Here is a 15,545-nt window from a genome sequence, read left to right as displayed (position 1 = left end):
AACTTACTGATGTATTTCCAGTTTTTACAGATTACAATTTTTAAAAAGTTTTATTTGTGTAGATCTTATGGAATTTTGTAACAAGTTATTATAAAAACATAGTTTCTAGACAAAATTGAAGCTTTCTTACAGATTTATAAGCCTAGTTATTAAAACTGATTGAAAAGCGAAAAAAAATATTTGAAACAAAACAAAGTAAGAAAAATGCTCACATATTTAAGTCCATAATAACCGGCCATATATTTTGATATGCATCTCCATCAATAAATTTTATTCCACCATCTAACCGATGCCTTTATAATGGGCTACGAGAATCTATGGTGTGGTGAAGTGTGTTGCAATTCACTGCGAATGACATAGTGCACATAGCTCTAACGGCAACTTTAGAGCCGATCGCAGCCCCATACCGATCAAACCTTGCAGAAGGATTACGGCAATTGGTCTCCAGTACGCCCCTGCATTTCTATGCACGTGCGCCACCAGCGAAACGAGCTCTCCCGTAATACACCACGCATTAGACGACGCGTGCAAATGTATTGTTAGACACATCGCACTGTCGGGATTTCTGCTGGTCCACGCTTATATACAGGGCAGTTACACACGCAACACCTGCAGTGCAGGGATACCCCCGTACAGTACCAGCCAGTGCGGCCGGATCGGTGCACTGCATTGATCAAGTGTCAAAAAGAAACAATCCACGATCTTCCCGTGCGTACCGCCCGTCGTTTGCCTTCCGTCCCTCAACTTTGACGGACATGAGCGTGGAATGCACGACCGATCCAAATAGGTTGGCCGAAGCGTGTAAAATGCTGCCGCTGGGCAACATGCTGGCCGGTACGCTGGTGGCAGTGATATATGGAAGCGCATTACGCGACGCAGGTATGCGCAAATTGAAATTACCAATTAAGACGGAGATATGCAACGGAGCGCTGCGTTGAGAAGAAATCGGTGAACGAGCAACCGACGAGCCACCGAGAGCTGAAAGTGAAGACAGACGACGTAGGACTATGGCAATGGCGTATCATCACTCTTCCAATGGATCGTGTCACATCGCGCCTTACCCGTGGCCGGGTTCTCTGCTGTCCGGTATGGTGAAGATCGCAATCGCAATCGGCCCCAAAAAGGGATTGCATTGTGGTTTTAGGTTATGCTACGGATGAAGTTGCCGCGGATTCATAAGAGTCTGCTGGACCACGAGTGCGTTTTGCGCAATTCAACTCAGCTTTTTTTTTGTCGCTATCTATCGCACCCCGGTGCCCTTTTACCAAGATAGGGATCGATTGTTTATGCCCAATGTTGGAGAAATTGGCAATTTCTGGATCGTCTACATAACAGAGGGTAGGTTGCGATTTTTGGGATGTAAGTAAAAGACAGGAAATTTTTTGGAGTATGTCTCAATGCTAGCCCACACAAAACATTTCAATAAATATTTTCAAATAGCGTGATTGGACATACGTTTTTTAGTTATTTGGTAAGTAAGGAAAATAAATAATTAAAATCAGTATTTACGAAGAACGTTGAAAACTTTTTCCAATTGGGTCTTTCCAAAGACCCAATAACCGTTAGCTATCTATACTTCTTCTTTTTCTTCTTCTTGGCTTAACGACCTCTAAGATCATGCCCGGCCATCGAAAATGGCTTACTAGACTCTCCGATACCACGTAGTTGGATAGTCAGTTTTCACTGCGGGGGGACGTTCCGGATGGGATTTGAACCTCGGTCCTGCCGTATGAAGACCGGCGCCGCTGTCACCTACACCACTGGGCCGCCACCTATCTATCCAGATAATCCAAATAATACTTCTATATATAGACGCATTATCTAAAACCAGAAGTGAAATGCCTTTTTTTATTCACTGAAGAACGTAGAACTAAGTGGAATCTCACGTAACTACAAAATGTTTACAGGAGCAAACAAATGGTTATAATGCATAAAGCATTACGCTTTCCAGTCGTATTTCAGTCGGAAAGATCACTTCAACGCACAAGATGAGATTGAGGATGTTGCTTGTTGTTAAAATATTTTTTGTATAACAGAATTTGAAGGACCACACGCTTTTTTTCGTGAATTTGAACTTTACTGGAAACCTACAGCAGGTTAAAATACTTTTAAACACGACAAATCGATCCCAACGGAGACTAATTCAAAAAATAGACTTGTGCCTAACAATTTGTTGAAGTTTTGACATATTTTAAAAGCACAAGCCTGCAAACGATGACAAGCTGGCGGAGAAGCTTTAAATTCTATTATATCACGCAGCGCGGTCTTACGAATAGAAGACATTTCGAGACATGTTGTACGAAAAGTCCTTATAAATAATCAGTGCTCATAACCAGCTTCGATAAGTTATTTAAAAAAAAAAAACAATGTACAAAAATCGTACAACTCTATCACTGTGTTGATTATACAAACGTTTTGCTAAACCACCATTAAACGATCAAAAATCGATAAACAAATCAAACACCGCACTCCTATCTACCGGCTTGATTGATAAATAAATCAATGCTTAGTGCATGAACATGGAGATCAGTATCAGCTTAAAGTCCCCCACCCCAGATTACCAACCATGCCCCGATGGCCCCATACGGACTCCACAACAAATGAAAACAACCCGCCACCGGTAATAGCCGATTTTTATCACCTTCAAACGGTAATTCTGGTATTTTGCTACCATGAATCGCTACGATCCAATATATTTTCTATCCCTCCCCGATCGTGGCCCGGTGGTACGTTGCACAGCGTGACGTCCCCGTTCCGGTCCATCTTTCGGTGCCCATCTAATGCGACCTGCGACTCTATAAAAGCCTCATAAAAATACGATTTCGTACCGTGGTGCTTAAAACAAATCAAACCAATATGTCGTCCAGCGTTTTGCGCTCCATCTGCCGGTGCTGAACCGGGCAAAAGGCACGCATTAAATTTCTGGCTCACCGTCCAAACCGTCGACGACACAACCGGCAACACTAGGGACGTCCCACAGAGCTCCTTCTAATCAGTATTCTCATCCTGTGGCTGATGACTGTGGCACACGACGACGCTCCAAAACACCCGCGCCTTCGCTGCTTTGATTTAGCTGTTTTACGAGCCAAATATTTTACGACAAAATAGTTGTCCCGATCCGTCGCACGACAGGTGGCAAACTTGTGGTCGCCGTACAACAGCTCGCGCGATAGTGTTGAGTACAGCCCTGAAGAATCTTCGACATTTGCGGTTCGGTCACGCTGTTAAATTAATTTATATGTTGTGGAACAATATTCGCCCATCATTGTCTCTCTAGCCGGTAGACAATGAGCCAGCTTACACTTTTTTTACACTCGCTCGATCGTCTCATAGCCGTAGCAGTACGAACCGTTCAACCCCGTCGTCTCGACAATCAATCGATCCTGTCGATCGACATAACTTTGAATACAGACGAAAAAAACAAAATCCGAAAACCCCAGTAGTCCCGCTGAGATCGAATTCGTCTCGGATCAAACCATTCACGGGGCGCAATTCCTAGCCCCCATTCCGGGGTACCAGCTACTCCCAAGGCGTCGAGGCGATGATAGACCCCGGGGGAGGCATTGAAATATATGAAAACGGGTTTAACCACCGCCATCGCTTGGGCCAGCATTACGGGAAAGGTGTTGGTAGAATTATTAAATTTTGATTTGTCGATCCGGATGACCCGTCGACTTTTTACGATCCCCAATCGCTAGGACACGGACCGGATTGTCGTAAAAGTCCGGTCGGGCTTGGATGCTGCCAACTAAATTTACATTCTATCGGCCGGTTCGGCTATTGAATTATTTTGACTGCTGCACAATGGGCGAAAGCAAACAGAAATTAAGAATTATTGGATTACCTTTCCGTTCCCGCTGCTAGTGTTTGCCATTGTTCGCGGTACGCATGTATGTTGTCACGCGACATCACATCAGGCCGATGTTTGTATTGTTTAGTGTTCTGGTGTTCATGCGGTGTTTGGTGTCGGTTTCTCTCGTTGCTTTGTATTTAATGCTGTAAATCTTAGAGTACACCTACAGAGCCCAAGGCAAAGGCAAGGCAAAGAAGTAATTTATTGTTATGTCATTTTAGAATGCAACTTTTGTGCAAGCTTACAAATTAAATTGTAGCAGAAGTAAGATTAAGCTTAACATGACTAAATTTGTTATTATCTTTAACTGTTACGAGAAAGCTTCACATGACACACTTATGCAATTTATAATAATGTTGTATAAAAATTGCACAACATAAATCAAAATTATACAACGCTCAATGACATTAATATGCATTTTATCGACGATTCGGATTGATGTCTAAAACCCCGACGATTAATTCCATACGCCACCGAAACAGTTACGTGAGGAATGAAATCGAACTGACAATGAAATCAATTTGCAACATTAGCAACAAGGTCGAAGGGTGTGATTGCTCGACACATTCGCATTAAAGCTAGCCCTACCACAAAAAACTCGTCGACAGTATCATCAATTAACACCAATCCTTCACACCAAATGGAGGTACTATTTATTGCCAACAATGCTGCAGTTTTGCAGCGGCAGAAACGATCGATTATCAGCCCAACTGCAGCACACCAGCAGTGGACTGTGTGGAGGACTCGCACGCCCAACTCCCTTCTCGTCCAACGGCAAGATCTGCCACTGCCACGGACCGCGAGTGCGACTGCATTTACGCCGGATCAGACGTCAGCTCGGAACCATAAACTACTGTAATAACTTAATAAAGCCATTAAATCGATTGCAATTATCGGCTGACAGTTGCTCATCAAACTTTTACAGCTCACTCTTTCAAAACGAACTCTCTAAGACACCACCAGGCAAAAGGGAGTATGTTGCTGTGTTCGTTGTGGATGCTGTTGAATGAAAACTCTTCAAAACTCAACCCCCCCGGAGCGTGTGATCCCAAACACTACCGCATGATGGAAATGCAGCTTCAAGAACTCACCGAAGGGAGTTTGGAAAATTAATAGCTCCATCATAAATAACTCAATAGGCAGCACGACAGAGCTTGCGCGATCGACACATCGGCAAACCGTTCGATTCCTGAGACCCCGCCAGACGATCGGAAACGAAGGGAATGCTGCACCAGACGCATCTTGCAAAGGGTCAGAAAAGCATCACAACCAACGCGATCATGATCGGTAATGCAATGCAATGGGGGAAAATGCAATTAGTTTTATATTTGCTGCGGAGCACCAACAACGCTCCTCGGACGAAACAGTCGGCGGTGGTCGAACGCAACCTGTTTGCTACTTCATTCATAAATAATTGAAAAGGAACACTGACAGTTTTGTTGCGGCAGCAAATGGTTACAATATCAATGCGATGGGAAAACGCTTACTGGGGCTCGTTTCGGATTCTGCAAGAATACGGACGGTAGTGTTGGGGTCTTAATTAATTTTCCCTTTTTGCCGCGATCGGCGGTAGAGGGAAGAACTTGTTTATGGTGTTTATGGTTTCAATCAGCATTCATTGAACGAGTTAATGTACAAAATTGAAAAACAGCTCATACAACCGAAGGAAATTTGATACCCATTACAGGGGTTTCATGATTTTCTAATAATTTTCAGGATAAACGATGGCCTTTTCTTGACTTCTGTAAAGATACTAAACTCTGTTTAACTTCGGTCTTAGCAAAAGTGTAACAATTTCATGAATTAATACCTGGAAATATATTTGAAATTTCACAATTAAAGTAAACCTCGACCCCAGTATAACAAGAATGAAGAAGGATCCGAAATTAAACTGGGCTACGGAACGTACTTCGAAGATCTAAATCTATTGTAAGGTGGCTTCTATTTAGCTAGTAGTGTTCTATTAAGTGGTTAAAGAGATTTTATCGTTATGTTTACGCTTCTTCACTACCTCCTTCTTCCATTTTATATTCGTCTCCGTAGGCAAGGAGAAACAACATTCAGTTTGACAGTTTAACTTAATTAAATATTAAATTATAAACATTAAACAACAATTGTTTTACGATTTCTTCTATGTAACCGACTTAAGTTGCTCTGTTCACATCTTTGCCCTGTACAGCCATCTTAATGATTATGCTAGAATGTAAACAAAATTCAGGAGGGTTATAATTTTCCATATAGTTATATAATTATATAATTTATATTATATTTCAGTTACATAATTGTTATAATTATAAGTATCAGTTATATAATTTTCCATGTCCTCCAAAATTTCAACATAAATCCCAAAGTGATTCGAATGTCGCTACTACACTACGAAAACCCTGTAAAATACTCTTCCCGCGTACGTATTTGCATAAACATATTGGAAGCCAATGTTCTCATTCGACAAAAGTACACATAACAATCTCACGATTAAATTTCTTAATCAAACCGTCTACACCGCTCCACTTCGCGGTGACTCAATAAGTTCATCAACTTGTCATAGGTCTACGCCGCAAATGAAGCGTGCGTAATCACGTAGCACCTTGTTGCGTTGTCTGCCCATATAGGCATCTTCATGCCAGCATTCGAGTTCACCCGAGCAATCCAAGCGACCCATCGCATCACAGCCGGACAAGAACCGTGAGAAAGCATAAAATTGCGCCAAATAATGTTACAACCGGATCACCCGCTGGGTAGGTACGTACCAACGGCAACTGCAGGACCGTGCATTCCTTTTTGCCGGTTGGCAAACTAATGCACCGGCTCTGCACTATTCCGTGGCACCCAAGCACTTAGTTCGGTGCCAGCCTCATCATCCGCTTTGCTGGCGCGCGCGTCTCATTTGACCAAATTTGGAGGACCTTACCTTACCGCCTGGCCTATTGAACGACCGCATAATCAACGCGATTTGACGCGACCGAACAAAACCCGGCCAGCCACACTTATTACGGGCGTGTTGCAACGACCTTTGGGGGCAGTCCAACGCTCCAACCGCTCCAGCAAACGGTTGGAACCGTTTAATATTCCTCATTACGCCATAAACAGAATATTTTTGTTCAAAATATGCGTTCAAGTTGAATTCGTTTGTTGGTTTCCATATTTTTCCCCTCATATAATTAGCACACATACACACACACATACATTAACACAAAAACTTGTCAACGACATATATGCGGCTAATTAAACACTCGAACGAACCGGGCGTTGAACTAATTATTTACTATCCGGAACGAATCCGTGTATATAAATCGCTAATGTGGGCCCCCAATGCCAGTCAAGTAGTTAGTGACGCCTTCGTCACTCCAAAGGAATGCTCTCGGGAGTTTGGGATGCAAAATCATACAAAACCTTGCTTCTTCCTCTACCACTTTTCATTCCGGCGTGCTTTCCAGTTGGTGTAAAGTGCATCGCGAACGGCTCAGCGATGGCCATAATTAAGAAGTCGTTAATACATACTTTAGTACATCCACAAACTACATCCCACACGGAGACACGGACCATCTTTCGCCTGGGGGAAGAAAGATGGGCCGGTTTACGGAAAGCAAACAAACCCCGATTGGCGATGCTTTTCGCGGTGATCTACCGGAACCCACACCAACAGTCCTGTCCACACCACACGCGCATATGAAAGAGAATTAATTTAGAGCATTTTTCGCTCTTCGCCCAAACCCCTAAAACTTCACCAGCAATACCAGGGTCATGGACATTGTCTGGCGCAGCGAAATTGGCGTGGTCCCGGTTTCGCGCTCGAGTGTTAATTGCTAACGCCTGTCTCGGGAGAGATCGAACGGGTCGATCGAACGGCATCGGAACCTCGGGGCAGTTACGGTCGGCGTTGCGATATCGCGGAACCTTCGGAAGGACATAAATTTTGTGGACGGAAATTTCACGCTTGTCCGTTTTGCTCGGTGGGTGTGGAGCTATGGCAGAGCTGTACATTAATTTGGGGCGTGCAGTCGAAAGGTGTCGTGCATGCAGAACCGGCAACTTGGTTGGTTGCCCGCCCAACGATGCATCGTTAGGAGCTTAATACTTTCGTGGGTTTGGCTTCTTTTGTGCAATATAAGTAAGAAGGATGCTTCAGCTTGCCAAAATGGTACGAATAAATCAATTATCAAACAATAAAAACGATCTTCAACTTTTGGTTAATTTCAAAGTTAAGTTTTGATATTTCTCACTCTGGCTCATGAAACATTGATTCTACTCTCGTACATACTTTAATAAATTGTATCACATATATACAGATTGTGATCATTCGTTGTGTTTCATTCTTTGCATCAATCTCAACGACCCCTTTCTACGAACAAGAAGTGCATAAAACAACGATAGAACGAACATTAATACCTTCCTGCAAAAGTCCCTCATCTTCTTCATCTTTCTTTGCATATATTTTAAATGTCCTTCTTTCCTTCAATTCAACCCAAATCGCCTTCATCAGATCTGCCGGGCGATGAAGTTGAATTTTCCGTTCGAAATGCAAAAGGAACCAAAACGGATAACCCTCGTTCCACACGAATTGATCAGTCTTGTGTGTCGGGAAAAGGTCAGCCTGCGTGTACATGATGATAGTGGTCAAGATTCTCAAACTGCACATGCGCATGTCGATCTTATGCGATGATTTTAACCTGCTGTGAGGTGTTGTGATCGCTAAAACTAAAACCATTTCCGATGGTGCGTAAATCACAGCGCTTCCTTCAGATCTTGATGATTTGCGCTCTTTTGTTCTGTTTTGCTCGAAATGGTTTGCATCGCTATGTACATGATTGCACGTCATGTTCGAATCGAATTGAGACATGATTTATTCGTATATTTGATTTGAGTTTCCGACAAGTCGAAACATTTTACAACTTCTCTTAAGGTTCAGCTTTATAAACAAATAACTTTACAATAAACATCCGTTGATATGTTTTGGGATGTAGCGAAGGGTTTTAGGACTCAATTTCGTCAGGGTGCTTGAGAAATCTTAATGACTTTTCTATGTTCTTCGCTGTGAATAGTCGATGAAATAGATACAACAAAGTCTGTACCTCAATGTTTTCTTAGGACAATTTTTATCACCTTCTCAACACCGCCCCACAGACACCTCGTTCACCTGCGCCTGCTCCTGTTCCTACGTGTTATTTATTTAATTTTACGAGCTCGTTAAGATTCCATTAGCACACCCAGAGGTCGGTACACATTTCTAATCATACCTGACACTAATTTTGCTTATCGATATTCATCGATTAATTGCAGCTGCTCCCCAGGACGCCAGACGATACCAATCGACAAAAAAAAACATGCACCGTTCCTCCGGCTAACTCGTTACCAGCGCCCAGTCTAGCTAAACGCAAAGAGTAACTACACCACAGACAGTGTTGATAACCTGCGTGAACCTGCCAGAGGGCCAACAAGTAACATCTAAAAGACATCGTCATCATCACACAACACTAGCATACTGGTCCTGTCCTAGCCGGCTTCTTACTCACACGGGATCAATGATCGAATGCTCTGCACTGCTCATGTCAAACGGTGTTATCGGTGCGATCTCTCCACACCGTCAGACACGTTGTTACAAACACTTTGTACGTCAGATTGGTCTGAAGATGATTAGCTTGCTCGCTTGCCGGCCGTACAGTTGATTCTACGCACCACGGACGAGTTGCCGGGAAAACCAGCGCCAACAGGTTGCAAACTCATTCTCAACAACCAACCAGTGACCACTACAAGTGCCAGATGGTTCGATAAGATGTGGAACTGAGCGCAACGATGCAAAGATCAATATTTATATGTTAATTAATGTTAGATAACCAATGACACGAGGGAGAAAGAAGGGTGACTCCTGAGGGGAGGGTAAGAAAGGTAAAACTCCTGCACCTCGAGCTTGGGATGTTCCTCAAACCTCCCAGGACCGATCAGCTTCACAGAAGCTTTTACGTATCAGACCATATTAAAGCTACCCTGCTATAAAAATAAACCGGACTACCCATCTGGGTGTAGTTGGGCAAAGGTTTATCACCATCACCGGACAGTGATAATAATTTATTTTCAGTGAAAAACTGCTCCCGATTCTACTACCTGCTCTTTGCTTTCTTCCTCACCAGAGCATGTGGAACAAGTTCCACTTCCTTTGCACGGGGCCAGTTATCGCTCCAATAAGCGTTCGAAACCTTGCGAATGGGTACGTGTGCATCGGGGCACATATAATCTGCTTATCGATGTGCTTTAATCTGAGACACCCGAGACACGTCTGCAATCGAGACGATCCCTCAGCGCAGGGTCGGATGGAATGTAAATGCGATCGTGGAGCTCAATACTATATTTCCCTTGCTTGTAACACTGGTCCTCAGAGGATACCAGAACAACCGCAGCAAAGGACTACTCCTTAAGGATGTATTACGTCTTCCATCTCACGCCATTATAAGAAATGGATGACCACATAAGGACGCATTTAGTTCCAACGTTCCCTTTGGGCAATCGCGCTGACCAAGTCGATAACTTCAAAGCGTGCTAATAATAGGGCATTTGAGTGCATCCTAGCTGTCCTGCTGCCAGAAGATAGAGAAAGCCCCGGAGCAGCTGGGTTCCTGTCAGTTTCGGATGAAAAGTGTAGCAAATTTTTCACCTTAATGGGCGCTGTAATTAAATCATGCCACTCTGGTCCCATCTTCAATTCGTACTTCTTCATAGCTTTACAAAGCCCGGTGTGGTGGTGGGTTCGATTTTAACGACAATCAGCAAGCAACCAGAACTGTCGTTTCGAGTTCACTACACCGCTGCTCGACCGAACCATCCATTCGGCAAACGTAAGGTGATAAAATATGCACCATTTAGCACTGTACGCGCACGCGTCACAGGACACCGGCTACCGAGCCGAATAGCTCTCGCATTTTAGCTCACAAGCCTTCCCAGCGGGCGCGAAATGTATCGCAGTCAATCGGTGGCACTGTCATTAAAATAAATCAGTTGCAGAAATGATCTTTAAGGCCACAAGGGTCTGGGGATCTTTAAATCATTCCGGATTGTGCCGTCCAGAGCGGTTCACACTCGGACTGGAGTGGAATGTTGGTAGCTTTCTCGTAGCATTGCTCGTCTAATGAAGTACCTAATGGTAGATAAACAGGAAGCTTTTAATTTATTGCAACACCGAACCAACCCATCCCAGGGCACCATTTAAACGATCGGCGGTAAATTATAACCGGGATGGTTCACCAAACAGGTGCATCGAGCCAGTTAATTTATGCAACACAATTACAGTTTTTCATACATTTTGCGAATATCTTACAGATGTGCGGCACCTGAAGTAATAGCCTTTTTTAAGGCTCCATCGACATGTTCATCATTTGGGGCTATTATTTCTATCATAGATCCGATTTTTGTTGTTTATATTTCTTTCGGATTTATTAAAATCTTGAATTATTACGCCTACAAATTCATTTTTTTTCAAAAAGTTATTCAATATTTTATATTGTCCAGATCATTCTGAAATTTAACGACCAGTTGCTACTCCGCCTTAAATGCAGCATGATTTGATACGATTATCTAACTGTAGTCTATCAGTTATGAGTCTACCACCAAAGGGCCCAACCAAAGCAAAAATATATTAATCAAGCACCGCATTCTTTTTGTTTTTCTAATCGAAAGGCTGCTCTCGAACAAAGACAGTGAGTTTAGTGTAATAGTGTCTTTGTCGTCCAAAATATTTAGCATGGTTTATACGAATATTCTGACTGATGGATAGCAATTGGAATCGATTCTTCAAAAGAGCCATAATTTTGTAAACCCAAAATTTACATTGTTTAGCCTCACTGTTTCTCAAATCGTTGGTGAAATGGTCTGTAATAAAACTTATCATGTTCTTCCTCGTAAAAGACTAAACGACCTTCTAAGATCATGCCGACCATCGAGTAGCTTAACTAGACTTCCCGATACCTCGTAGTAGTTGGATAATCAGTTCTCACTTCTAGGAAAAGTCCGGATGGGATTTTAACCCCGGTCTTGATCCCCTTGTGAAGATCGGCGCCATTATCGCTCCAACCAACGGACCGCCCCTAATCAAATTTATATTAAGAACGTATTAGCTCATGATTTTTTAGAAGACATGAGATGGCGTAAATGTTCCATTTTTAATTATTCTTTACACATTTCAATTGATATCAACTTGAGAACACAAATTATGAAGCTTCGGAATCGTTTTTTTATGTCTTATTTGTTATTCCAACCATTCTCCAAACAGTTCTAGAAGTTCTCCTCGTCGAACCTTTCTACCAGCAACTAAAGTTCATCTTAATTTGTGATGTTTAGAAACCACTAAAATCAATCAAAAGCTATTGTCGGCCTAAGCGAAACCAAAACGATCGTTGCTTAGTTTCGAACCCAATAGTTATCTGATGTCCTCCTCAAACGAACCACCCCGCTTTGTGTTCATTTTAAACTGTTTTTGTTTTTCTGCATGGTCATCAAAACAATTCTATCATGATCTATCAACACAAACAACTACCTGTTTTAATTCGCAAGCCTAAAATGGCTCAGCCAATGGTGTCAGCATATAGCACCGTTCATTCAGTATCTGAACATTGGTGCGAAATTACTCCAACCGAACAGCTAATGGTGCCATCCCTACGAGACCAAAATTTACTTTCAAAGTGCTAGTTTGTTACATTACATCCCGAACTGGTTGTGCACAAACATAAAAGAAATGGGTTTCTTAATTCTAGTTTAACCTGATTTATGAGACACGTGCAAATGACACGTCAATCATCTCGCTGGCAAACGTGATAACCGAAAGCGTATGATTAACGGTTGAACCATAGTCATCGGCCACCGCCAGTTCAAAGTGCAAGTCAAATCAATGTCCCAGTGCCACAACGGCAACGCCCGCAACAGTGAAAAGAAACGCGATTGCTGAGGCGCGATCTTCCATTTCGGTGTCCGCAAGAATGCAAACAATGCACTTTCGGTGCACCCTTTTGCCACCGCAATCGCCACTGATTTCTCGTCCACGATCTGTGAAGTGCTTTTCGCACACCCTTCCGTTCAGTATGGACGGTCCGTTTGATCCGAGTTGCAAGTCGTGGCCAGGGATTTTCAAAACCAAACGAAACGGCATTCTACGCACATCATGTCCGGCGGCATTTCTTTCGCGATCGTATCGTATCGTAGCTGCCTGCGAAACGGTATGCGTGTTAAGGTGTTAAGTTTTGCTGTGTGCAACGTCATCCTTCACGGTATGCGCACAAGCAGGCAGACAAAAAATTCGTACGTCAGTGTATAGGCATCCCTACCGATGACAACCGGATAATGTTCAAACCAGGCTTCAATCAACGCAGCTGATGGATGTCGGTGGAACATGGAGCCAGTGAAGATAATCAGTGATACCGGGATTCCCCCTCATCACGGCACGTGAAAGTGTCATTCGACACCACCATGTTGGACGGTTGTGGTTCCACAGTGTACCGAAAAAGGATACTTATTTCTTCTGTCACGTCATTCTGGAAGAATATGAATTTGAATATTTTTAAAACTTCTGCTTCTTACTTACAGCAAGTCAAGCGTGGGTTCAGGCGTCTTCTGATTACAAATAACACCCTTTTGACAATGTAATTCTGAGCGGAATTCAACTCTGGTTAAATTGTTTGTATGGTTTTGTTTGTTTCTTTTCACAACGTCAGCAAGGGCAGTGTTCCTTCAACAAAGACTACGCAATTGCCAACATAAGCGAGTGGGCGATCTTACCGAAAAATGAGGATGCATTAGCGTTTGCTCTGTGGAAGGTTGGTCCCTTACCGGTCAGTATCAATGCGGCACCTAAGTCGTTCCAGTTGTACAGGTAAGAAGACCTTATTGTAATTTCTACTTAAATTTTTACAATTAATTGAACTTTTTTCCAATATGGCGGAGAGCCGTCATTCTCAAATATAAATTCTTTTACTTTTTTATAAAGAATTCGTCGAAATACATGCTCTAGGTCTTAGGCGCCTTATTTTAGTTTAAAAAATTTCTCTGTCACATACTGCCTGATCGGATCTTATTGAAAAAAATCGATGAGCAAATCAAATAATTTCAACGTAAAAGATTCATAAAATTACCTTAATAAATGTTTCAAAATTGCCTTTTTCATTATTATGAAGGGCCTAAGTAGATGAAAAGTTCTATAAAGGATTTAGATACAGAAAACATACTGGCCTCTCGGGGACTTCTATTTGTTTGTCTGTAATCAAGACTTTACTCAATTTAGAGTAATGATTAGCGACATTGTACTGCTGCAATAGCGAAATTTTTATCCATCTGAGATTGGTCATCATTTCTAGCATTCCATTATAGTCTCTCAACTCCAGTCTCGATGAAGTTTCTACTAATCGAATATTTCTCAAAATGAGGAATGTACCGCCAGTTACGAATTTTATTTTTTTGGTTCCTCAAGGCCGTGGGTCAGTTATGACCTGCCATAACTATCTTCACTAACTTTGTTAACCGGGATCAGACCAATCATTGTACTACCACCAAAATTCTGGATCCATTTCTTCAAGCAGATCGTAGCAATAGTTTTGCCAACCATGTGGACTCAATCGAAAAGAGCTCATAGTCTTCTAAATAATAAAATTGATATTGATAATCGAACCAATTTAGGTTAAGCTGGTCAGTTGTCTTTTTGTTGTATATGTTTTAATAATTTGCCGCTCCAGGTTCGTGGCTTGTTCACCGTTAGTTTTAAACCAGCACAAATTTGTGATGTTGTGTTGATTCAATGATAAGATGCTTTAGATGATTAAATGACCAATTGCGTTAAATTTTTGGAAAAAATGAAGATTCTTTCGTGATATTTTTTTTTTTTGAGTAATACTTTACACTCACAAAACTCATACCAATTATTTTCCTAATGAACCTAGATTTGAACTGTGGAGTGATTTTAAAACAGCAAATTTTTCGTGAATTATTTAAAATAGTCTGTATAAATATTGTTGCCTGAAAATTCTATACTCCATTTGTAAATTCTGACATTTTATTAAAACACTTTTTAGTGATATGTGTTTTTTTTTTTTGGCTAACATTCTTGTCCTCTTCTTTTTCCATCAACCCAAATACAGCAATGGCATTTATGACGATGAAGCATCATGTGATAATTCGAAAGTGAACCATGCGATGCTCCTGCTCGGCTACACCAAGGACTACTGGATACTGAAGAACTGGTGGGGAAGCTGGGGAGAGGACGGTTATATGCGATTGGCCCGTGGTAAAAACCTGTGCGGCATCAGCAACTATGCCGGCTACGTTACGGTATGATTTCCTTTTGTGTGGAGATTTTCTTAATAAAATCCCAAACACAACAATTCGCGTATTTCATAAGTTAAACCGAGATCGAGCGGACAGCGTTAATTGGAAGATTCGCGCTAAATGAATTTCTCGCCAATATATTGCCTATTTGGCAAAGCCTTCGCTCGAATCGATGTTTTGTGCCAATTTGTATTACAGTTTATGAAGCTTCATTTTTTAAACTGCTAACTGGATAAGCCGAAATAACAAGAGAAAATAAAGTATTCCACCAACAGGATAGAACATTTAACGCGCCCCAATGTTCAGGTTCGAAAATTGGATACCACAGCTCAAGAAATCCAACCACCACTCCCTGTTCATCTTTCTTCCATTCGAAAACAACACTTGTACCTTC

General features: G+C 42.1%; 1 protein-coding gene across 1 annotated transcript; it reads left to right on the top strand.

Moving 5' to 3' along the window:
- Nucleotides 1-755: 755 nt before the first annotated feature.
- LOC126567185 (cathepsin K-like) lies at nt 756-15,190 on the top strand. Its single transcript, XM_050223416.1, is given in 5 exon segments — nt 756-879; nt 13,207-13,271; nt 13,273-13,300; nt 13,520-13,706; nt 14,965-15,190. Coding segments are annotated over 5 exon segments (600 nt in total). The 3' UTR covers nt 15,161-15,190.
- Nucleotides 15,191-15,545: the final 355 nt, after the last annotated feature.

The sequence above is a fragment of the Anopheles maculipalpis genome, chromosome 2RL, assembly GCF_943734695.1.
Source record: "Anopheles maculipalpis chromosome 2RL, idAnoMacuDA_375_x, whole genome shotgun sequence".
Lineage (NCBI taxonomy): Eukaryota > Metazoa > Arthropoda > Insecta > Diptera > Culicidae > Anopheles > Anopheles maculipalpis.
Note: the sequence above shows the minus strand (reverse complement) of the source record. Positions and strands in the feature narration are given on the sequence as shown.